This window comes from Cibotium barometz, chromosome 18, assembly GCF_041138505.1.
Source record: "Cibotium barometz isolate CiBa-2024 chromosome 18, ASM4113850v1, whole genome shotgun sequence".
Lineage (NCBI taxonomy): Eukaryota > Viridiplantae > Streptophyta > Polypodiopsida > Cyatheales > Cibotiaceae > Cibotium > Cibotium barometz.
The window spans coordinates 25,310,288-25,336,469 of record NC_141063.1 but is presented as its reverse complement, the minus strand read 5'-3'; the positions used below and the strand labels follow the sequence as shown (position 1 = coordinate 25,336,469).

General features: G+C 41.2%; 1 protein-coding gene across 3 annotated transcripts; it reads right to left on the bottom strand.

Annotated features, from left to right (window-relative positions):
• Nucleotides 1–19,888: 19,888 nt before the first annotated feature.
• On the bottom strand, nucleotides 19,889–22,932 carry LOC147629118 (uncharacterized). 3 transcript variants are annotated; one of them, XM_086812372.1, is made up of 4 exons: nucleotides 22,563–22,932; nucleotides 21,299–21,763; nucleotides 21,126–21,172; nucleotides 19,889–20,961 (listed from the first exon to the last, which is right to left on the bottom strand). In XM_086812372.1, the coding sequence occupies exons 2-4, from the start codon at nucleotides 21,667–21,669 to the stop codon at nucleotides 20,771–20,773; spliced, it is 609 nt and encodes a 202-aa protein (XP_086668498.1). In that variant the 5' UTR covers nucleotides 21,670–21,763; nucleotides 22,563–22,932; the 3' UTR covers nucleotides 19,889–20,770. The 3 variants fall into 3 exon arrangements, with proteins under 3 accessions (XP_086668498.1, XP_086668497.1, XP_086668499.1); XM_086812371.1 differs by lacking the exon at nucleotides 22,563–22,932 and adding an exon at nucleotides 22,440–22,556; XM_086812373.1 differs by lacking the exon at nucleotides 22,563–22,932 and adding an exon at nucleotides 21,835–22,415.
• Nucleotides 22,933–26,182: the final 3,250 nt, after the last annotated feature.

Genomic DNA, 26,182 nt, shown 5'->3' with positions numbered 1-26,182 from the left:
TGATTTTTAAGCTGTATTTTATTTATAAGGTGTCCACTTATACTCTCTTTTGACTTGTTCTTTCCATTTTATTTACAAGGTGTTCACCTACAATCTCATTTGACTTGCACTTTTGAATGTGCACATGGGTGGGTAGACATTTCTCTTGGAGAGAATGTGGAGGACCTGGATGAGCCAATATGGGCATGGAAAGTGGGATAATCGCTACATAGATTCTAGAAGTTCTTCATGGGTCAAGCCTACACTGCACATAATAACATTGACTATGATTGCATACCAACATGGTCTAGTCATGGTTGCCCCATGTCTTCAAGCCTAAATAGACGCACTATGAGGTTTGTCTCTACACAGTTCATCAATCATCACTGTGTGTTTACCTCCTTACGTTTCTTAGTAATTCTAACAACCATCTAAGCTCCCTATATGAGAGTGCAAGGGTGTGGAACACAACTGCCGTCGTATCTTTGCTTAGTGCAATATACACGACTTCTCTCTATCATTATCTTCTATTGTGCTTAACCTTTTTTTTTTGAAAAAATGCATGCATTGATTGGGAGTGTATCCCTTTGGTGGAATGTCACTAGACAGAGTACGCGTAACCTAAGCCTTGGGAAGCCTTTCAAAGATCGATCAAGAAAGATTTTCTACCACCATCTTATAAAAGCAAAGCCAAGCAACAATAGGATATCTTTAGGCAGCTAGAGAAAGAGAACATATCTGCTTATGTAGATAGGTTTTTGCAAAAATTATGTTGCAGCTCCAAGCTTGAGAGAAAGTACGGGAGAAAGAGCAAAGAAGGGTTGAAGCCAAACATAGAGTTGAAGTGAATATGTGTAACATTGTCATATCATAAGAAAAATAGTATTCCCAAGGAGTTTAAAGCACCAATACCATCTTCATAAAGAAATCCTAGATATTGATCCTTTTCTAGACCATTTAAAATGGTATTCCCAAGGAGTTTAAAGCACCAATACCATCTTCATAAAGAAACCCTAGATATTGACCCTTTTCTAGACCATTTAAAAGAAAAGACCCAAGCCCGATTGAACTACAAAAGGGAATAAATCAAATACATCTACAAAGACTAACAATGCATTTACAAGCACAGAGTACAATTGCACAAAAGAGGTTAAAGACCTAGGTATCGGTATTCAATCCTATGAGAACATCGGGGATTTCCTTGTAGCACCTTTATAGGGAGTAGATGTAATCTTAAGTATGTCATGGCATCATCAGTATAATATCAGTATAATCCACAAATAGATTATGATACTCATGAGATGTGGATTCAAATAGATGGTAAGTCCATTTGTCTAAAAAGTCAAGTTAGAATGGATGAGCAAGATGTGTATAAGATTGCCTTTAGGACGTAGACCGACCGACCATTATGAGTTCCTTTGGAATGACCAATGCTCTTGCAACTTTATCATATGATGAATCAAATCTTCCTCAAGCATCAAAACTTTGTGGTTGTTGTCTTCAACGATATATTAGGTTTCAGCAAAGATGTGGAAGAGCATAAAAAATATTTGGAGTTAGTATTCTCTCTTCTAAAGGAAAACCAACTCTTCCTCAACCTTGAGAAGAGTAGTTTCTTTCAAGATTAGATTGAGTACTTGGATCACATTCTTTCTATGGAAGGAATCCAAGTTGATCTTAAGAAAGTTGAGAGTATTGTTACTTGGCCTCTCGACCTCGTAATATACATGATATTCGATTTGTGTAGTTACTATACTAAAAAATATTTGGAGTTAGTATTCTCTCTTCTAAAGGAAAACCAACTCTTCCTCAACCCTGAGAAGAGTAATTTCTTTCAAGATTAGATTGAGTACTTGGATCACATTCTTTCTATCGAAGGAATCCAAGCTGATCTTCAGAAAGTTGAGAGTATTGTTACTTGACCTTGACCTCGTAATATACATGATATTCGATTTGTGTAGTTACTATAGGAAGTTCATAAAGAATTTGCAAATCCACTTATCGAACTCCTAAAGAAGACTAAAATCTTCCATTGATCTGAACGACAAGAGAAATATTTCAATCTTTGAAAGAAGCTCTCACTAATGCATTTGTTTTACAACTACGCGACTTGCATAGACGTTTCTTTGTAGTTGTAACTGATGCTATAGTGGTCATGGCATTAGGGAAGTACTTATGCAAGGTAGACATCCTATAACCTATCATGAGAGTCACAAGTTAAATCCAACAGAGAGTAATTATAGTACTTATTACGAGATAAGGAATTGATTGCTATAGTGCATGCTCTAAAGATTTTGCAACACTACTTTGATGGGATCACAATTTCTAATTAAAATTGATAAGCCACTTGCTCTCTTTGCCCCTATTCTTAGATAGGCATATCAAATGGGCATCATTTTTTCAGAGTTTTCATCCCCTTATTTAATATCAACCTGGAAAAGAAAACATAGTGAGTGGAGCTCTTAGTAGGAGGCCTAGTATTAAACATATTTTTGCCATTGAGAGTGAACCATTTGAAGCTATGAAAGATACATATGCGAGTGATCTAGATTTTAAATTTCTCTAAGGTTTGGATTAGTAGGGATGAAACCCTAAAGGTAATTATTCTCATCACACAAAGGCTATCTCTTTTATGAAAAGATATGTGTGTAATACAACCACTTAGACGTATGGTCATGGAAAAGATGCATCAACCTCCGTAAATGGGACATAGAGGTATTTCATCCACTCTTCAATTTGTTGGCTAAGAATTCTTTTGGCCTTCTATAAAGAAAGATATTGCTTAATTTGTGGCCGATGGTATGCTAAAGGATTAAGAGCTTCAAGGGAAAGACTTAAGGAATTTTAATGCCTTTACCCATACCTACTGCGTCTTGGGAGAAAATATCTATGGATTTCATTACAAGTGTGCCTGATATAAGCAATGATGTCATTGGGGTAATCTTTGTAACCTATAAAGGTGCATGTACTTCATTGAAGAAATCAGAAAAACTATTACATCATTGAGTTGTGTACTCCACTCTCTCTCTAAGAGCTTTGTTCTTTATTCTCTATCTTTTGCACACACACACTCCTTTGTCATGTTGGAATTGGGGTTAGGGTTGCAACAATGCACACACACAAGATAGAGAAGCTTGAGAGCACACAAACTCACTAGATTAGAATGAACAAATGTGTGCCGGATACAAAAGATAAGTACACACCCCAAAATGAGTAGATAAGAGGGTGTACATATGCACGGGGGAAAAGACCTCCTAGTGAGGGAAAAAGTGTCATGACGGTCCAAAGTGTGTTCACACACATCACTACCATATAATGCTACAAATCCCCCCTAGAGTGATGATGTGAACATATACAGGGTATGGCCGATCAATCCTGAAAAGGCAGTAAACCCAAAGCTTTACGAAAAGCCTCGAACTTTTCACGAGGAAGAGTCTTCGTGAATAAATCTATCATGTTGTCATGTGTAGGCACATAGATCAAAGTGATATTTAATGCAGAGAGTATTTCCCTGACATAGTGGTAATGCATCTCAATGTGCTTAGTGCAAGCATGAAACACTGGGTTCATCGAACTTTTCACGAGGAAGAGTCTTCGTGAATAAATCTATCATGTTGTCATGTGTAGGCACATAGATCAAAGTGATATTTAATGCAGAGAGTATTTCCCTGACATAGTGGTAATGCACCTCAATGTGCTTAGTGCAAGCATGAAACACTGGGTTCATCGCAACTGCTAATGCGCTCTGGCTGTCAGTGAAAATTGTAGTGCTAGACGACTGTCCAACACCCAAATCAGCCACCATAAGAAGTTCAATGCCATCATTGCGCTGTATAAATTGAATCCCCAAATAGTAATGCAAGAGCCCAAAATCTGACATCTCAAACAATGATTGCAAATCAGCCTTAAAGGTTAAAATCTGATCTATATCGGCTCCCATGAGTAGCATGTCATAAACATATAGAACGATGACCAAAAATGTGTCCTTACTCCTCTTCACATAGAAGGTACTCTCTTTTGGACTGTTGTAAAAATCATTTGCAACCAAGTATGCATGAATCTTCTCATACCATGCTCTAGGAGCCTGCTTAAGGCCATAAATTGCCTTTTTCAACCTGCATACTTTAGACTCTTCTCCTTTCACACTCTCCTTTCACACAGCAAATCCAGGAGGCTGTGATACATACACCTCCTCATGTAAATCACCATTCAAGAATGCAGTCTTAATGTCCAACTGATGTACATTCCACCCATGACGTGCTGCCAAAGCAATGAGACACCTAATGGTAGTTATACAAGATGTGGGTGCAAAGGTCTCATCATAATCAATGCCCTTTTGCTGGGCATACCCCTTTGCAACAAGTCTGGCCTTGTAGCAATCAATGCTACCATCTGCTTTACATTTTAACTTGTAAACCCACTTAGTACCAATGGCCTTCTTGCCATGAGGTAGATCTGTCAAATACTAGGTGTCATTCTTGAGTATAGAGTTATACTCATCCTGCATAGCATGCATCCAACGATCATCATCCTATGCTTCCTCAAAGGAAACAGGTTCCTCCTCATTACATAAAGTAGAAATGAGAACATGATCCACATGAGAATAGTCTGCATGATGGGAATCTGCACGAGTTCTGCTAGGTAAAGGAGCTACCAACTTGCTATCCCTCAGTGTCTGCACAAGCCATTTGGCATATGCCTAGATTCTTCTATGGCTGCTCTCTCCTCATCCACTACATCCTCAATAATTGCCTCATCAAAAGGCTGATTTGCAGGCTAATTTTGCACATGCAAAGACTGAATTTCAGTACTTGGTTGAGCATTCAATTTCTCTACATATAGTTGCCCTCCATTAAACAAAGGTAGGAGCGAATCAAACATGTCTTGTGAGCATACATTCTGCTATTTTTTTGCATGAAAGTATGGGCTGAATTGAGTTTTCGACAAAATCAACATCTCTACTTACCAAAATATGCTTTGAGGCCGGATGGTAGAGTCTATATCCCTTACTTTCTGAATTGTATCCCAGAAATATGCATTTAACTGCCTTATCATCAAGCTTACTGCGTTGTTTCTTAGGCACAAGAGCATAAGCAAGATAACCAAAAACACGCAAATGAGCCACAAAAGGCTTCCTGCCATGCCAAGATTCATATGAGTTTTAGACTGCAAGGCCTTGGTAGGGCATTTGCTCAACACATAGTTTGCACATGAGGTAAATCTTGGGGTTTCACCATACATTGTGCCATCTCCATGAGAGACATTTTCTTCCTCTCAGCCACACCATTTTGCTGAGGTATGTATGGCACTATACATTGATGCCTTACGTCACGTAGGCTGTAATGCCTATGAGTGACCGACGGCAGACCGGATGGCCATGTCCGGGGTTCAGTGGGAGAGGACGCCCATGCGGAGTCATGGGCGGCCAGGCTAGTGTGGACGGTAGGCCACACACTATATAGCCTGGGGGATGAGGGGCAATCCTCATTCTTCCTCTATGGCTGGGTGGTGAGCCAGAGGCCGTCCCCTCTTGTGGTAATGCCCGTAGCGACGTTACGGGAATGTAACACTGGTATCAGAGCGTGGCTCGATGGGATTGTCAGAGCCCGCGCGTGACCGGGGGACCGGAGCCCACTCGATGGTTTTCGACCATTTGTCTCCTTATCCTTATCTCGAATGGAAGGTGTGGAGGGAGGCAGCCATGGAAGAATGCAAGGGAAGAACTCTCTCTCTCTCTCTCTCTCTCTCTCTCTCTCTCTCTCTCTCCCCGTCACACAGCAAGCAGCATTGGAGGTAAGCAATTTGTGTATTTTGCTGCGTTGAAGCTTGTGTGCAAAAGAATTAAAAAAAAAATTTCGTTTTCTGTGTGGAGAGGGCGGCACAGCCCCACTCTGTGAAACTTGCGTTGAGTGTGGGGGAAGGCGAAAAGCAGCCCCGTACCTCACAAAGGGGGGGGGCTTGCTTTGGAAACGCGCACGGTGACATTACCAGAGATGGGTCGGTTCGCTGCCGTCCGTTGGCAGGGGCAGGCTCGGGCTTGTGATGAGGAGTAGCAAGTCAGAGAATACCACTCTCACTGTGTGTAGAGCCTAGAGGGGGGCGAAGAGCAGCCCCCAGCGACGAACAGACTTGAAGCTGTTTGCTGAAAACGTGCAAAGGAACGTGCGTCGTCTGTTGAGGTGGGGCGAAGAGCGCCTGCTTTGTGCTGGAACGCCTGCGTTGAAGATGGGGGCGAAGCGCACATTGAGTGGCTGCGCTCTGCCAACGGAACGCCAGCCCAACGAACAGGCGGCGGGCCGGCCTAGGCAGCCAGCCAGGCGGCCAGTCCCACGGCGGCCAGCTGAGGCGGCCGGCCAGCCTTAGGCGCCCAGCGGGCGGCCAGCCAAAGGCCAGGCGGGCGACCAGCAGAACGGGCGGCCAGGCGGCCATCAACGACCACCAGCGACGACAGCAACAGAAAAAAAAAAGAAAAAAGAAAAAAGAAAAAAAAAGGGGTTAAAAAATCTATATATATTTTTAAATATATTTTTATTGCTCATTTTTATGAAATTAAAAATGAGAATTTCAAACGAATCCTCTCTTGAATGGGGAGGAAAGATCTGGCAGGGCACAGCCTCTCAACCATTTTTATTTTTGTTATGAAGACTCTGGGAGTGTAGCCTCGCCAGATTTCAGTTTACACTTTTGCGAGCGTCGTCTTGCTAGAGTTAAAATTTTGTTCGGACAAATTTGTGTTTGTTCTGTAATGCAAACAAATGTGTTCTTCTGTAGACACACCCCATAAAACCAACCAACACGGCCGTCATGCCGTGTGGCCGTAGTGCCTGTTTTCCACGAAAGAGACCCACCGCACACGGCCGTAGCGTCGCGTGCTAAGAGAGACAAAACCCACGGCCGTAGTGCCGAGTCCTTTGAGAGAGACGCTCTATGGCCGTTGTGCCTAGTGAACACGTCTATGGCCGTAGCGCCTCGAGAATAACACATGTGGTGATCACACATTTGGTTCGGAGAGACTAAATGGAAGCGGAGCATACACTTAGTATTGACCATCAAAGTCACGTAGTTTAGCTATAGTGTAAATCTGAAACCGCGGTGTGTTTTACTTGGGCTAAGACCGGCATGACGTCAGTTGTGCCCAAATTAGACGAAGTGCTTATCACGAGAAATCTAGATAAGCCTAATTGAGCCGTAGTGCTCATAACCCTTCACAATCTTTTAACAGTTGCTAGAAGATTGTGATAAACTTTGGCAAATGAGAACCATGTACAAGCGTAGTCTTGATATGGTTATGCCTTGTGTCCAAACAAGTTGCTTACTGTTTGTATTAGTCACGTGATTGGATTATCTAGGAGTACTAATCTGAAGGATTAGCATACGCCTAGATAATAATAGCAGATTTAGGATTGATTTGTAGAAATCAAAGGTAAATCTGAAGGGGTTTAGTCTTGAGATGTAATGCTCAATACCCTTATAAAACTTGATCGAAGAGTGTTGGAATTAGGGTTGCAGGAAAGCACACAAAGCTTGGAGAAGAAGAAGCAAGAATGCACACAACACAAAGTGTATTAGATTGTGTCAATGTACAAAGATAAGTTAGCCCTAGAAGGATGGGCGTATATACAAGCCGGGGGAAAAAACCTCCTAAAGAGGGAAAAAGTGCCTCGGCGGTCCTAAGTGTGTTCACACACATCACTGCCTATATATATGGCAACAAATCCCCCCTGGGAGTGATGGTGTGAACGAGAGCTGGCACTCATGTATAGGGGAGTGCCATGCCCGAAGTAGATCAATCCAGTCAAATATGCATGTATCTTTTCATACCAGCTCGTGGAGCTTGCTTTAAACCATATAAAGCCTTTTTCAACCTGCACACTTTGTTTTCCTGCCCTCTTTGAACAAAACCACGAGGCTGCGATACATACACCTCCTCATGCAAATCTCCATTCAAGAACGCAGTCTTTATGTCCAACTGATGTACATTCCAACCATTATGAGCTGCCAATGCACAAATGCTTCGAATGGTAGTCATACGACAAGTGGGAGCAAAGGTCTCATCAAAATCAATGCCCTTTTCTTGAGCATAACCCTTTGCAACAAGTCTAGCCTTATAGCGATCAACACTACCATCTGGCTTTCGTTTCAATTTAAAAACCCACTTACATCCAATTGCCTTTTTACCAATAGGCAAATCACACAAAGACCATGTACCATTCTTCATTATAGCATCATATTCACTTTGCATTGCAGCCAACCAATTTTCTGAATTTTGTGCCTCATCAAATGAAAGAGGTTCTTCCTCTTCACACATACTAGACACAGCCAAATCATAACAATCTGATGCATAAGAGGCATGCTGAAAACCTGAACGAGTACGACTAGTAATAGGTGCATCAATCTTACTATCACGCAAGGTTTGCACCAGCCATTTAGGCATACCTCTAGCCTGCTCATTTTCAGCCCTATCCTCATGAATTACATCCTGTAAATCTGCATCAGAAATAGGCTGATCTATGATGTCATTTGAAATCTGCGTAGGCTGAATATTTGCCTCATCAGGACTTACATTTGAATTCCCACCTGTAAAGAGAGGCAACAACGTATCAAATACATCCCGTGAGCTCACACCTGTCTCTTTGGTACATGATAACAAGGGCTGCACAGCATCTTCCACAAAAACAACATCTCGACTAATCAAGATACGCTTTGACTGCAGATGATACAATCTGTAACCCTTGCTTTCAGCACTGTAACCAACAAAAATGCATTTGACAGCCTTATCATCCAATTTTCTGCGTTGTTGCACAGGCACTAAAGCATAGGCCAAGCAACCAAAGACACGCAAGTGACCAATAGAAGGCTTCCTGCCATGCCAAGCTTCGTATGGAGTAATAGACTGCAAGGCCTTAGTGGGACACCTGTTGAGTACATATGCAGCACACATGACAGCCTCAAGCCAAAACGCATGTGGTAACGCTTGGCTCTTGACCATACATCGTGCCATCTCCATAAGTGACCTGTTCTTCCTCTCAGCAACACCATTTTGCTGAGGGGTATACGGCACTGTACATTGGTGTTTTATCCCACGACTAGCCAGAAATGCATCAAACTCTTTAGACATGTACTCCCCCCCTCGATCAGTACGGAGGGTGCCCACAGTACAATTGGATACATTTTCAACCATAAGAAAAAACTGTTTGAAGCACAAAAACACTTCGGACTTTGCCTTCAGTGGATATACCCATGCATGCCTTGAGTAATCATCAATGAAAGTCACGAAGTACAAGTGTTTACCAAATGACGGAGTTTGCATAGGCCCACATACATCACTATGTACAAGCTGCAATTTGCGAGTGGCCCGCACAGAACCATCCTTTGGAAATGCAGAACGCTGCATTTTGCCCAAAATACAGCCTTCACAAACATGTTTCAATGGTGCCTCAAGAGGGGGCAATGAAGCAACCATATCAAATTTTTGCAAATGCAGCAAACTAGCAAAGTTCAGATGACCAAAACGAGCATGCCATAGTTTTGCATCTGAAACTGCCTTTTCATCAGAAACTGCATTTGCTGAATCTTCCACACACTTGTCATAAGAATTGAGCCTATACAGCCCACGAAACAAGGTGCCAGATACAATAATCGTATCACCAGAAGTCAAATCATGAATAGTACATCTGTCATCCACAAATTTGACTACAAGTCCAAGTCTAGCAAGCGCAGAGACAGACAATAGATTCTTCTTTATCCCTGGCACATACAAAGCATCTGAAAGTGTGAAAACGCTACCATTTGCAGCAGTAAGCATAATTTTACCAACGCCCTTCACTGGGTAAGAAGCATTATTGGCACATATGACAGTATTCCCATTAGGGACAGCCTCAAGAGAAGTAAACATATCACGATGCGAGGTAATGTGCTTTGTAGCACCACTGTCAAAATACCATACATGAGAGTCAACAGAAACTGCCAAACATGCATCATGTACAGATGGGTCATACTGGCAATACACGCTAAACGCCCATTCTGTATCCTGCACAACATTTACAGAATCTGCATTTGTAGATGCATCCGCTATTGTGGCTGCATTTGACTCTTTCTTCTTTGCCTCTTTAGCCTTTAGCTTAGGGCAATTCTTAATGACATGATCATTTGCCTTACAATAGTTGCACCTGGTCTTTTTCTTGCCTTTATCAAGAGCCTTCTCAGACTTATTGTTGCTACCTGTGGAAGGAGAAGAAGTTGCAGACCTACTAATAGGAGAAGAAACAGTGGAAGGGACTGCCTTACCATTTCTTCTCTGCTCTGCTGGGCAGCAATAAATGCTTGATCAACTGCACGCTGCCTGGCCCTGTTTTGCCTGGACTGCGCTTCTTGCAAGAGCTTGTTGACTAAAGTATCATACTTGACAGCATCAGGTCTGTCCTCATTAAGAAGTCTCCACGTGGAAGCAAAAGTCTGATATGTCTCAGGTAAAGCATCAAGAACAGTCTGCACAAGAGAATGATCAGGAATAATCTCACCTGCAGAAATCAACTGTTCTTTGAGATCTTTAATCTCAGCAAGAAAAACATTCATGTCATCATCTTCTTGCATAATCTTCAATTCTAGCTCTTTACGCAGGTAAGCGATTTTTGCCTCGTTACGACCTGCATACAAACCAGCTAGAATATCCCAAGCCTGTTTTGCTGTTTTAGCTGAACGAATATGTGGGGTGATGTTACGTTTGACAGAAAGTGCAATCAAGGCATGAGCCTGCGCATCTTTACCATCCCAACGAGCTTGTTCAGCAGTGGGTAAAACAGCAGCAACAGTAGAGCTGCTAGAACTTGCAACATCCTCAACAGATCCTACATCCACAGAACTTAGACGTACATCCGTACCCTGCACAATGTTCCACACTCCTTTTGCAACCAAAACATGCTGCATCATGTATGCCCAAAGTGGGTAGTTGCTGTCTCCATCCAGTTTGTCTTCAGCAGACAACATGCGAAATACATCATTGCTGTTATCAGCCATGGCCACTGACTGAAACTGATGCAAAAGCTGCCTGTAATGAAGCAAAGACTGAACAGAAAACAACTCGTGCTATGTAGCACGGTCCACAATAGAGTATGTATGCCTGTTTTGCAGAAAACTGCACTGTCGAAATTTCTGCAGAAAATGACGAAAACACCTGTGCAGAACTTGAAATGCAAAAACGGAGCCCGAAACGACCTCAGATGCAAATTCTAAGAATGCTAAGCCCTATGGGCTTATTTGCAGAGTATAGGGACCTGCAAGCGCTCGTGAAAACTCACCTCAATCGGAGAACGTGAGTCGGAGAGTGCTGGTGGCGTAGCCCTGGGAGCCGATGCCTGCTCTGATACCAATTGTTGGAATTAGGGTTGCAGGAAAGCACACAAAGCTTGGAGAAGAAGAAGCAAGAATGCACACAACACAAAGTGTATTAGATTGTGTTAATGTACAAAGATAAGTTAGCCCTAGAAGGATGGGCGTATATACAAGCCGGGGGAAAAAACCTCCTAAAGAGGGAAAAAGTGCCCCGGCGGTCCTAAGTGTGTTCACACACATCACTGTCTATATATATGGCAACAAAGAGAACTATTCTTAAACTCACTAGCATGGTTTTCTCTTCTTTTTACTGCCATGCGTCGACATCCCACTGCTCGAGAGTTTGTGGTGATCTTTCGAGGGGGGAGAGCCTTTTTATATGTCACATCAATTGGTTTGGTGGTAATTTGATGGTATTGAAGAAGCATCAAATGGTTCCAATGGCATCCAATGGTATATGGAATTGATTAAGAACTCCCAAAATTGAGAAGCATGGCTTGATCATTGGTCTATTTGAAGCATTATCTTGGTTAATGGCACCATTAGTGTACCTAATGATGATTAGACAAGGCTAATGGCAAGTTGAAGTGGCCAATGTCAAGAAATTAGAGTTTCTTGGAAGAAAGCCCCAAATCTCAAGTGGAGATTCAAGAAATCCAAGAAATCAACCAAAAAATGCAAGGGAATGCTTAGCAAATTTTCAAGGACAAAGCCATAATCTTGAATGTTGGTAGCAAAATGCCCTTGCCTTGATGAAAAATGTGGACCTCTATTTGTAGCTTTGTAGTGAGTCCATGGGCTTCATTACTTAAGAAAAAAGGCTCCAAAATTGTAGAGAATGGTAGAATACTCCATTTCTAAGCTTGAGAGGGAATTTAGGCATGTAATGAAGCTTGTAATGAGGTGCTAATGAATGATTTTGCCACCCTGCTATCCTCAATTTCTCTACCCTGTTGCCGCCTCTCCATAGCTTGAATCTCATACATATGATGCCCAAGAAGCACTACTAAGAATTGATTAGATGCTTGGTAACATGTATGTGAAGTTTGAGCAAGAAATTTAATGAAACCTATGAGATTCTAGGGTTTTCTTGAAGCACAAAAGGTGCTGAAAATTTTACAGCTTTCCAAGATGAAATTTGGGGAAAATAGGATCAATGAGAAGCTCTATCAATACCACTGCAATGTACTAGCATTGATCACTCAAGGAATGGAGGGATAACATGGGTGTAGTATCACCATCCATGAGTAAGAAGAAGGGCAAGATTGCCATGAAAGCTTTTTAGCTTGTAATTTGGATTAGTATGAGTTAATTATGATTAGCAGTTCACATTGGCCTATATACCATGGCCCCCTTTTCACACATACTTATTAATGTCCACCCTACTTGACCTTTGGACCATAAGCCTATGTCCCTCACTTACACGTGGCCCTTTGGCCCAATACAACTTATGCTTGGCCCTTCGCCTCATATGTACAATTTGTGTCCCCCACTTCATTACAACAAATCTACATCCTTAATAATAATCCACTCAAGCAAACTCTAGATATTTCCACTACATTAGAGCATGTCCACATGAGCAAGAATTCCCCATATTTGGGGCTATTTACCATAAACCTAGTTTATGGGGCTAAATATGTAAGTCTACTATGTGTGATCATTAGGAGGGTTTGTTTAAATCACTATTTTGAGAAAAATTTACAAAAATCTACTAACACATTTTGAAAAAAAACCATAAGTTTATAAAGAAAAAATGGTTATTTTATTAAGTTAAAATTCACAAAAGGGTACTTTTTAATACCCTAATGCACGTTATATGCAGGTCTTCCTAAAAGTACACCCCGCTCTTGGGTGGGGGATTCACTTCCCATAGAAAGAGGGACATCACCTCTGCTGTGCATGAAACTCATAAAAATCCCCTATTTAAGTTTCTCTTTAAAAAAAAGCTATACTCCTTTCTAAGCTTATGATTCCTAATTATGAAACTCAAGTACCCCCTATTTAAGGTTTAAAAATTAGATAGTAGGTATTACTGTAATACATGTGGTAAGATGTAGCCCATGTAATTACCATGGTAGGTATTACTGTAATACATGTGGTAAGATGTAGCCCATGTAATTACCATGGGTGTAATTGCTAGAAGTACAAAGGCCTACATGTACCCTCCTAAAATTATTTCCATGGGTGGTCAACTCAAAAGACTTACTGATAAACTTATCCAGTTTTCAACCTACACCAGTACAAGTAGAAACCAATCCCCTGCTTCCATTTGCAACTACTCTCAGCCTCCCCCCCATAAGATCCCCCTTACCCCCAGAATTATAAGCTTAAGCCCACCCTTCCAAAAAATCCATCCCTTACACTCACGTGAAACCATAAGTTTTGGCTTATGAATCACCTTAGACCCTCTCGAGAGTGTTGGATTTTCACAGTGGTCCTATGCACATGCCCAAGCTCCTAGGTGATTAGAGGAGCTTTACTTTTGCAAAGTTTATAGAATTATGATTTTGCATAGTCCTCTAGGAACATTCTTGGGTTGACTTTTGGGACTCATCTCACCATATCATATACTTAAATTTAGGTTTTGTCACTTGCATCAAGGTCACATGTATTTAATACTTACTATATTAATATATTCAAACTATGGGTGGATTTGTTAATTCACCCATAGTTTGTTAATTAACAATGGATTTGTTAATCCATTGTTCAATTCCTATCCCATAATGTGGTTTTGCATAGGCTCTCTTAGATAGTGCTTGCAAGTTATAGTCAAATCTAATTATGAGAGGGTCATAAAAAATTATTATCCTTGACCAAGTCCTCTTAGATAGTGCTTGCAAGGTATAGTCATCCAAAATTCTTATCGTTGATCAAGTCCTCTTAGATAGTGCTCGCAAGTTATAGTCAAATCTTTTCGAGAGGGTCATCCAAAATTGGCGATGTTCGAGGTGGCAAAGGTGTTAACTCGATTGAGTTACTCCTCCCTATTGAATGCCACTTGGCATGATTATAATGGAAGCATAACTCAATTGAGTTAAGTTGATCTTGTCCCAGCCTGACGGTACGGTCCCAAAGTGAGGACCCTTATTGTACAATGCATTGCCCACAAGTTATATTCAAATCTAATTGTGAGAGGGTCATCTAAAAATATTAGCCTTGAACAAGTACTTAGTGACATCCTCATAGTTGGTCATTTAAAAGTATAGAGTTAGAGAAAAAAACATACATAGGGGCCTTTATAATTCACAAGAAAATCCATACAAAAGGGGTTATCCTCTCAAAATTTATAAAAAGGGTGTATCACTACAAGGGATCGGGCTCATACCCGCGGCACTGTTAGCCGTGGAAAATGACTTGTGAAAAAAAAGTAGCGAGCGCGTGTATAATCGCGGCCATAGACATGCGTGTAAAAGCATGTGTATGATTCCCGTCAGATGCATTGATACACGGGCTTATACATGCATTTTACCAGTTTTGTTGCGTCGATACACGCATGTTTTAACAAATTTTCCACGCATATAAACGCGACTTTGGGAGACTTTATGCGTAGATACACGTGAACAGAGAGCAAAAATAAAAAATTCCAGAGAGTGGTATTTGGTGCCTGAAATCTATTCTACCATTCGAGCACCCAATAGCACTCTCTGGATTTTTTTTGGGTGCATTGCACCATCCACGGGGAGAACATTTTGTGCATTGTCAATACATGATTTAAGAACGACATTATCAATACACGCTTCAAGAAAGACATGAATGCAATACTATCAAAATTTTATGTGTGCTAAAATAAGCCCATGGCTTTCATTATGTAAAAACATATATACAAGGGAGTCCATATGTAGAAGTAGCCCATGGCTTGAATATAAACAAATATATACAAAATCAAATTGGTTTGTCTAAAAAAGCCCATGGCTTCAGTTACAAAAATATATATGCAACCACATCCTCAATACGGATGTGATACTATAAGTCTGAGTACTACTCAGACTCAGATGATGACAAGCTACTCCCTCCAGGATCAGATGAGCTCACATTGGTATACATGTCCGAAGAGTAGTGCTCACCTTGTTGTTCACGTCTAGCAGGAGCAGGAGCAATGGCGGCGGGTTAATCATCAGTAGGTACAGCAGCAGCTTGTGCTTGTTCAAGTAATATATCATATATAAGTATATATATATATGTAATTCAAAATTTAATAAACCAAAATCATTCGTTTAGAGTTTTCAAGTACCTGTCGACTGTACGGTCTCATGGCCATCTCAAACTACGCGTCCGTAATACGTCCCTTGGTTCTGAAGAGGGCCCATGTGTCATGTCTGCTATGTTGGCGAGCATACGTAATCTCGTGGGCTGTGGACTTCCTCCCCATAACCCATCGCTATAACATAATCAACACAATTTGTAAGATTAAAACAATCAGCGCATCAATGAATTAAGTAAAAAATCAAATAAGGTGGCAAGATACTTACGAACCCTGCCTCCCATGACTCGATGCCTCCAAATCCGAAATGCGAAGATCCAATGGTCTCCATATGGATTCGTCGTGCCTCCACATACTGCCTGCTCTTCACACCACCCTCTGCTCATTTCTTTGCCTCCTTCCACTCGCGTTTGTGGGCAGTGGCAAGTTTCTCGACATGATAGCCACCCGCAGTTTGATTTACCCAATCATCATACGCGAGTTTCTTAATGTGAGATCTTTTATTACTTAAGATCCCCCTTATTCGCGTCCTTCTCCATACATCTGAGAATGTCGCATGTGGGAGATTGGGGTACCGACTATGTACATCATCTATCACCTCCCCAACTAATCGGCTATTTTGATCTTTAAATTTGATAAAATAATTTCTATACAAGTTTGATACTACCCCATGCATGTATTCCATTACCTCTTTCCCCCTCACATACATCACTATCCCGCCCCTATCCGTCACATCATAGTATATCTCTGCAGGTGGAGTCACGACTTGGGGATTGTGTACGTGACTGTGGACGTGACACTGAGCATGACGGTGGCTATGAGGGAGTACGTGATGGTGGCTATGAGCCCTAACATGACTGTGCCTGGGAGGGGTGCGTGAGTGTGTATGGGAAGGGGTATGTCTCCTCGCCGGACTCGCAGAGCAGGCACAGAAGGTTGTGGAGTGACATGGGCACTCGGGGAGCGGGGTGACTATACCAGGGAATCTAGGAGGAGGATGGGCATACATATACTCTATAAGCTCAACTGGGCCGCCAGGGTGGCGCCCAAAATGATTTAGCATCTCCATCATCCAAGTGCCGTACGCAAATGGATCGAATGAAGAACCTGGATCCATGAAGAATCTGTAAAAAGAATCCATTTGTATGCATCATGTATCATGAAGTGTATCATGCATCATGAAATTGCATGTAAATGAGCGTGTAAAATCCCATCCAGGATCGCGTGTATCTCCACGTGAAAAAACTATCTAGCACAGTATACGCAGGCATGTGGAGAATTCTCGCAGACACTCCTACTTGGAAGCATATTGAAGATGAGTGGCCCAGCTTCAAAACAGAGCCCAGAAACTTGAGACTTGGCCTAGGTATGGATGGAGTGAATCCATTTGGTTTCAAAAGCACCGCATACAGTGTGTGGCCAGTTGTGTTGGTGAATTACAGCCTTCCACCATCAATGGCGATCAAGAAGGGACATCTTATGTTATCCCTTCTAATTCCAGGGAAACATAAAGTAAAGCACATGGATGTTTATCTCGAACCGTTGATTGATGAGTTGGAGGAACTATGGAGAGCTGTTGTGGTGGTGGACGTTAGTAGGCCTCCCTCCTCTCCACACTTCGACTTGAAAGCAGTGTTGATGTGGACAATGCATGACTTTCCAGGATACAGTGATTGTTTTGGTGGTAAGAATTCAAATAACTCCCTACTCTAATACTATTGGTTATATTAATTACAACTATTGACTTTATTATTCTAACTTTTATTTATATTTTAACAGGTTTGAAAACATCGGGTAAACATGCATGTCCTGTTTGTGGTCCTTCGTTTTAGTACATGAGTATGCTGATGGTTTGTGTAAGACCATATTCGATAATCATCATCGATTTCTCCCGTCAGATCATCCTAAATATGTTGCTAGTAAGAGTAACATTCCTCCACAAACACTTCGTGTGCATTTAAGATTGGAAGTGCATTTGGGAGTCTACAAATATTCTTCCTCCCCAGATGGCATGAACAGGTATAGTAATGTTTTTCAATCTTTTTTTGTGTAGTCTCTAATTGGATTAAAGATCACATAGAGCAATCATGTCATGGCATCTCTTGTGTAGGTACTCCATTTTTTTTCGGCTACCATATTGGACCCATCTCAAGATCAACCATCTTCTTGATCCCATGCACATCTTCAAGAATGTGGCATCTGGTATTTGGGAACATGTTATTGGTAAACGAGACAATGTCAACGTACGGGAGGACTTGCGGGTCACAGGACGGATGTGTCAAGCTTGGCCACGAGAGGACAGAGTAAAGTAATTGATAGAGCATTGATTGATGATCTCAATTTCACTTGCATTCTTAATAGTGATGTGATGAGCAGATGGGTTACAAGATATGAGGATGCAAAGACAAGAAGGCAAGTAGAAAGAGCTCTCTTTCGGAGGCAACATGGCTCTCCTAAGGTGTACCCTAAGCATCTAGCAACACTTCCGAATGATATCCATGTTGATTAGTTGCATGAGGAAATGGAGAGTGCAGAGAGAGACGAGGGGCTACATATCACGGTGGAAGAATGGGAGTATGCATGAGGATGCATGTTAAAGGTACATAGAACTAATGTTTTGCATTAGTTGTAAGTGATTTGCTTTTAATATTTATTCACATTGCTTACACAAATATTGCTTCTATTTTGGTCCAGTGCACTATGTTCAATGCTATATGGTGTGAAGGAAAGCATTTTCGAACACAAAGAATTGATGATAAGAGGAATACACAAGATTGCAGTGTCATTAGTAGCTTTGAGGGAGCCAATGGAAAAATAAATGATTATTGTGGCATATTCCAAGACATATTTAGGCTTGAGTTCGTCGCTTCTTTGTGTATGTTTTGGATGTCAAATGGCAAATAAACATGGTGGAAAAAGGGCCTAATGCAATGATAAAACGCCATGCAAGTGGCTACGTAACTATTGACTCTACAAAGTTTTGGCAAACAAAGAAAGATAGGCTCGTATTGCCACAACAATGTGAGCAGGTATGCATTTTTTTACTAATGTATTTCATGTACATATATATCTAAGCTCACGTACCCCTTGACTTTTGATATGCTAATTAATTGCAGTATGTGTATTTGAGTAGGTTATCTATCTGCCAATGGTGCATGACACTAAATGGTGGTACGTCATCCCTGTTGTACCACGTTCCAAAGTGATGTACAATACATTCACTGATATGGAGCATATGGAGGATGTACCAGGCCGCAATGAAGATGATGTCGAACATGCCAATGAAAATATTGTAATCGATGATCAAGATAATGAGGATGAGCATGCCATTTCTCATGATCATGAGGATGACCCTACCATTGATGATGGTGATGTTGATGAGGATGATCAGGGCATTGGTACCATTATCAATGGACAGAATATTGATAGTGGAATAAATTTAATCATAGCCTTACAAATTGATCAAATGGATATTGGTGTTGATCGTTTGGCAAGGATGGATCTTATTGAAAATGAGATCGAATCCTAACCAATCCATCATTGTATCGTTCTAAATTGATGACAATTCTATTGTATATGTTGTCTTTTAATTATCATCTCATTATTTGTTTTTGAATATATATTGTTGTAAATATATGTAGTGGGATTGTGTAATGATATGTATTGTAATGTACTATGAGATGGTTTAAAGAAGATGGTTTTTATTTTTTAAAAGGTATGGAGTTTTTCTTAAATAATATTTGCTCTCTGCTATGGAGTTTTTCTCTGCTATCGCGTGTAATTAGGCATGTATATCTGCATCTAAAACACAGTATTTATGCCTGTATATACACGCTCTGTTACACATGTTTATGAACTCAGTATACACGCGAATTTAAATGCCCATATACACGCATCTGATTTTACTCATATATACATGCACGACAATACACGTGCCCGATTTTACTCATATATACATGCACGACCATACACGCGCCCGTAACTTATCGCGTGTATCGAACGCGTGTATAGAAGCATTGTCTTGTAGTGTATCTAGATTACAAAAATTTATAAATAGAGGGTTTTTTTAAATTACTTGTCGAATGCACATGCTATATGGGGTTTCTACATCGTGACTCTCCCAAGAACAAACCTAGCAACATCCTTATCCATCAGTACTTGGCAACATCCTCAAAGTTGCATTGCAAAAAAATATATAATATTAACACGTGAAAAATATTTAAGATATCGCGTTCCCTCAACACGTGAAATCAACAAAAATATAGAGTTAGAGAAAGATCATCCATAGGGGCCTTTATAATTCACAAGAAAATCCATACAAAACGGATTCATTTATTATCTCTAAATTCATGAAAGGGCTATATCTAGATTATAAAAAACGTGAATAGAATGATTTTTTAATTACTTGTCAAATTACATGTTATACATGGGATTTCTACATATATAGTGAATTTCCCAAGAACAAACCTGGTGCAATATGTTGAAATTCACGTTTGGGAGTTTAGGCACCTTGCAACAAGGCTATAAAGAATTCACTCCTTGTCATCATATGTAGTAATTCATAGAAAATACACATGGTTTGATTGAAAGTACTATGACGGTGGATTTTATAAAACCATTCGGATTTTATAAAGCCATCCGGATTGTTGATGGGTGTTTTGAACGTTTTTAGGTATTTTGGATGTAAAAAACTTTCAAAAATACTTATCAACTAGTATCATAAATTGGTGAAATACTTGTAATTCTCATCCTTTTTTTTTTGGTCAAGCTTGACACTCTCATCCCTTTTTTGTCAAGTTTGACGGACAAGGGTGCCTATCAAAAGGCAACCTTGAACCAACGTTGAGCTTTGTTTTGTGAAATGGAGGGCATTTTTTCAAAATTCTTTACAAACTACACATAAGGTTTGTGCTGAACATGCCCTTAGTCAAGGAATGTAGGGCATCTCCCACCCAATTATTCCGGCCCATGCTAATCACATCCACTTTTTCTCTTTATTTTACATCAGCGCTGGAGCATTCCATTCATAAAACTAGCTATCTTATTTATTTTTCCAGAAAGCAGACAGACCTACAATAGAATATATCAGAGGGATATATATATATATGTATGTAGTGCCAAATTCCATTATTATATTTGCATGTATAATGCCATGATGAAGCACATCAAGTGTACGTTAACCGCTTTAGTAGACTGTTGACATTAGGAGAGATCCTTCTTTACTGCCCAGAACTATTTATCCACTCTTCATCACCGTCATTAGAGGCAAGTAATTATAACCAGTTCATTCTTTTCCTGGATGCGCTTACGTGATAGTACTAATTCAACATTAATATCCTGCTTAAAGGTATTAGGCCCCGATTTGAGCTTAATCTGCATGGCTTTAAATGAAGCCGATCCTGGCTCTTCGTGTTCAGTACGCAGTCTCACTTTTTCAGCTTCACCTGCACCTGAACGCAAGATTCAGATGTTTAGACCTTTGATCGTTAATTGATGTAAAAGGGTATGTAATTAAACGTTCATTAATAATGATTTTGGACAACGTCAACCCATGGCCATGCATATTTATAACGATGCCTTGACAACATTGTTAAGAGAATAAAAAATGTTACACCTGCAATTGAGCTGCTGTTATAAGGAGTACAAATGATGCAGTCTTCCCTGCCGAGCCATTCAAGTTAAAATGGAGATACTTCTACCTCAGTTAATTCAGAAACAGATAATGGGACTAATTAACCGCGTTTAGTTCAATTGTGGGCTTCAGTTGGGGTGTTTAGGCAGACTGACTTGAGAAGCGGGAGTTCCTCTGCACAAGCGACCGCCATGCGGCTGAGGCGGCTGCGGCCGATCATGTAGCTGGGATTTCTATGAGAGAGTCGGGGGGAGCCAGTTTGTGTCTGGTGGAAGTGCTGGATCATCGGTAAGGGGGCACACGGCGGGGGTGCTGAGGTGCGCGAGATGCTAGTAGATGTTGGTTCGGGAACGGGAAGAGGCGGGTCATGCGGCGGCATGATATGATGATCGTCATTACCAGTCTTTGTCATTGCACCGCTCGCCGGCCACTGATCTGTGTTAGAAGTGCTGGTGCTCTTGACGCGTCTGTGTAAGCGGCAGCGGAAGGAGCCCGGGTGTGAAGTGGGAGCACACAAGCAAGCCATGCTTCCTTAATCCTCTTAAATCGTAGGCGATAGACGGTAATTCCTTGAAAACCCACTGCTACAAAATGAGCAGTGTGCGCTCGGGCTCCAACCCCTGCGAGCACCACCACACATAGATAAACTTATTGCAAACCTTCCATTATACAGTTGCAGTGCTGGCCCTACTTTCTTATTCAACGGTCTTATCACTATACACCGCGTGCAAGCCGGAAACAGCTCGATATCACAAGCACACGTGAAGCCATTAACGTGTGCAACTTTGCAAGGAAACAACTTGCCAAAACAAGCCTTATCATCCAAATCAAATTCTTGTTTCTCTCTCATACGCACAATAAGAGTTTTCTCTCTCTCTCTCTCTCTCTCAACTTGCCAAAAAAAGTAAGCCTTTCTTCGATCCAACGAAAACACACACGCACAAAGGCAATATTATTTAGCCCCAATCCCCTCCCCCTCCCAAATCAAACGCCTTCCTTCGATCCGAAGTAATCTCCACACACACCCTCTCTCTCACACACGCACAAGAGCAATATTGTTTTTCTCTGTCGCGCACAAACGCAAACCAATCTCGCGCTCTCTCTCTCTCTCATCAAATGCAATGCCCTCTCTCTCTCCCACGCCAACACACCGAAATCAATCTCTCTCTCTCTCTCTCTCTCTCTCTCTCACACACACACACACACAAACACACGAACATATATCTCTCACTCACTCTCTATCCCGCCCTCTCTCTCTCTCTCTCTCTCTCTCCCACGCGCACGCGCGGAAATTACCTTGGTAGCCTACTGTATGACGATCACTTGTTCCAAATCATGTAGTGTTTGTTGTGAGACACACCTTTAAGGCTTATATACATATTACATGAGAAGCTCCACAACGGCGCTAGGAGCTCTAACCTTTAATGCCCGTCAGCTAACGACCACCCACGCCGTCACCCAACTTCTAAATAATTCGCCCGCCTTTACTACGTATCATATAATTTCTCATGAGTTGTCTGCATTTCTCCCTTTATAACAGAGCCTCCCCACAAAGTGATTGAGGTGGTTGAATGAATCCATTCTTTGTCCCAAATAATATGAAAAGAAAAGCTAGACTTGGCTTTGAGGCACACGTTGTGATAGTAGAGCTTGCCTTGTCACAAAGCTAATCCCACTTTTGAATTTGGGCATGCCTTTCCACTGTTGTTGCATCTTTCAATCCATGTGATTTCTACGGAAAAGCAGCTTTGCATTCTTTCACGTGTACGAGCTGAAAGGTCTTATTCCTTAAATATTTATAGATTTACATTAATTTACTTTTGGAAATCATATGCTTCTATAGAGATCAGCTCCGAATAGATACTGTGTTCTTACATGATAATTGTCCTCCACAATTCAATAATCACCTTTACTTGCCCATGATCTACTCTCGATAATTCCAAGGCTCACATTTGTGGTGCCCCCCTTATGTGACAAGTTGGCACCTTCTTTGAATTATGTGCCAAAATATAATGTGCACCATACAAGTTGGTGCATTATATACGAGTGTTATTCAACCACGTCTAGTATTATTTATCCACCTTATTGCTTCGTAGCTTTCAGTACGCGTGCAAGAATTATCCCAGCAATATATTTGTACATATCAATACCATCTTACGCAATAGGAATATTGTAAAGCTGAAAATATGCACATTCCACCTCAACTTGATTTCAGTGGACATTTCAAATAATGGGCATGTCCTAGAGTAAGCGTTTAAATGTTAAAGGCTACATCCACTTTTTAAGTAAATAATAATAATAATTTGGTATGGATGTTTGTATTGTTCACAATGCTCAAAACACTAGAATGTCTTGTGTTTTTTTAGTGGAGCAAGACATAGAAAGTACTTTTGAGTTGTGAATAGGGCGTGTGCATCATTCACCTAATCTCGATTAGACATTTTGACCACTTCCACACCTAGGTTAGGGTTTTGATTAGGGTGGCCTCACATCATCCTCTTTAGCATGGACTCATGGAAGTCCATTGAGGACCTCATAGCTATGATTTACCATGAGCTATCGATGATCTGTGCGAGTGCGGGTGACACACCATCTACCTTGGACGACCTAGAGATGATGTTATCCTCCTTACGTACTAGCCTTGGTGCATCGTACCACTGGAGTTTCACGCGGCTTGACCTACCGTGGGGCTAGACAAGTGATTCCAAGTACTCCCATCTAACTATGGCAGCACATATTTATAACCAATATATAGCCTCTTATGGGAGGATGGCACACCATCGTCAGATTCCCTTATACTTTGCAAAGCAATTATATGCAAATTTTGTATTGGGACTAGAGGTGGGCTACAGTACTACTCGTCCTAGTGATGTTTTACAAACAGAGGTAGTTTGGGCGAGTAGGGTAGGTCGTGACCCCCTCCTTCCTTTATCCCTTCAAGTTCTGGGGACTCAATCTTTGTGCCACTTTCAAGTGTTGAGGCTCTTGGGTCATAGGTTGGGGTCGATGTACGACTTGCCACCACAAAGAGCTATTTTTCACATATAGTGCTTACAGTGGCTGAGATTGGTACCTACCTTTTATTTGTTTACTTACATGTATGTTAATGTCTCATGTATTTTTGCTATGTATCTTATTCGTGTTTGCTCTTTCATATAGACATCACCTGCACATACTACTACAAAGCCAACATTATTAGAGGCAGTGCAGAGAGATTGAGTGCATAGGTCAAGAATATGAGATTAGAGATGGAGTAGATGAGAGCATAGATGGAGGACCAGAGATAGAGCATCCACGAGGAGGTCATAAGGCACCGCATAGAGCACTTTTTTAGAGGCTCTATGAGGAGGTCATGAGGCACTCCATAGCCAAGCATGTTTTTTAGTAGTATTAATAGATTGATCGTAGTCGAGGAGTGTCTAGTGACCCTTATCTTGCCCTATATCCTCGACCTCCATCTGAGATTCTAGCATGATATACCCATTTACCACATGGGCCCCATAGATTATACGCGAGGGAGAGTTGTGAGTTTGTTTTTAGTCCCTCGATGTGATAGGGACATACACATTGGGGTGTGTTTATTTTTTTCACCTCTATTATATCTCCCTCCAACTGGTGCGATGAATAGATGCCCATCAATGATATAGCATTGACCTAGCTATCTATCGATTTTTGGTCATTTTGATGCAAGGAAGAAGTGCCATTATATGATCAGGATGACTAAAAGCATGAAATTCTAGTAGCTGGATGAGGCTATCAGGAGATTGATCCACAGCTAGGGAGGCCGGTCTCTTACATGACATCAGAGGATTTACATATTACTTGCTAATGCAGTACCTCAATGTCAATGACATCCCCCTCAAGCATAGCTGTTAATCCCATATTAACAAAGATGCTCCTCCAATTGAGGACATTAATAAGTGTCATGAAAAGGCATTATAAAAGTTCTATTGAGAATCTAGCCACCCAAGGCCTTAGTTGGGCACCCAAGGGTGAATAAGGGCTAGTTGTATATAAGGCAATTCTCATAATGAAATGATACAATCCCCCTTTGTGCTATGAGAACTCTTGTACTTTGTCGAGAGAGAGAGAGAGAGAGAGAGAGAGAGAGAGAGAGAGAGAGAGAGAGAGAGAGAGAGAGAGAGAGAGTACATGTGCCTCTTTCATGCACGCATGTGTGTGAGAGAGTGAAAGGTTGGTTTCCTTATATTCGTGGTGTGAGTGACTTTGCGGGTGATAGCGTGGAGGTGGTGTTCGGAGGAGTGGAGCTTCCAAAGAGAGCTTGAGAAGCCTCAAGGGACGCGAGCTCGAAGCATTGGTAAGTACCCAATGATTGTTGTGTCTATTGCCTCTCCCATTGATGGTTGTGTGGAGTTCTGTTGCGTGACGAGTGAAGATCAATGCAAGGATGCAACAAAAAAGACACTTAGGGCTCTTGTAAAGAGTTCCAAGTTGTAGATGAGTGTGGGAGTGGGTTTGACAATAATCCCACATGGGAACATTTGGGAGTTTTAGAGTTTTTGTATAAAAAGTGGCTCATTTGAGAGCTTATGGACACATTGGGCAAACTCATGTTTGAGCTCTCTTGAGACTAGCTCTCCCTCTTTCCCCATAGAGATACAAGCTCTTCTCTCTCCTCATCTACATTGTTGTAAGTTCTATTTTTATTGATTCAATGCAATGAGTTGATATGTGTCTCTCTTCTCATGTCAATTCTCTAGTGTGCATGTTTCTTATTGATAACTTCAAGGGTTGTGTGCATGCTAGGGAAATGAGTATTTGAGAATGAAGAATGCTTTGATCTTGTGCATGCAATAGCTAAGCTTTCTTCTTGTTTGGATGCATGGATGAGTAGAATGTGGAGTTGAGTGAGCAATAGCAAGATTGAGCTTGTGTGTATGTTAAGTCTATGTCAATAGTAGTATTCCTAGCATTCTCTCCATCAAATGGATAAGCTTTTGTGCACCGGTACGGGTTGAATCCCTAGCTCCGAAAGGGATGCAAATCCCATTGGATTGAGCTAAGTGTGGATCATACTA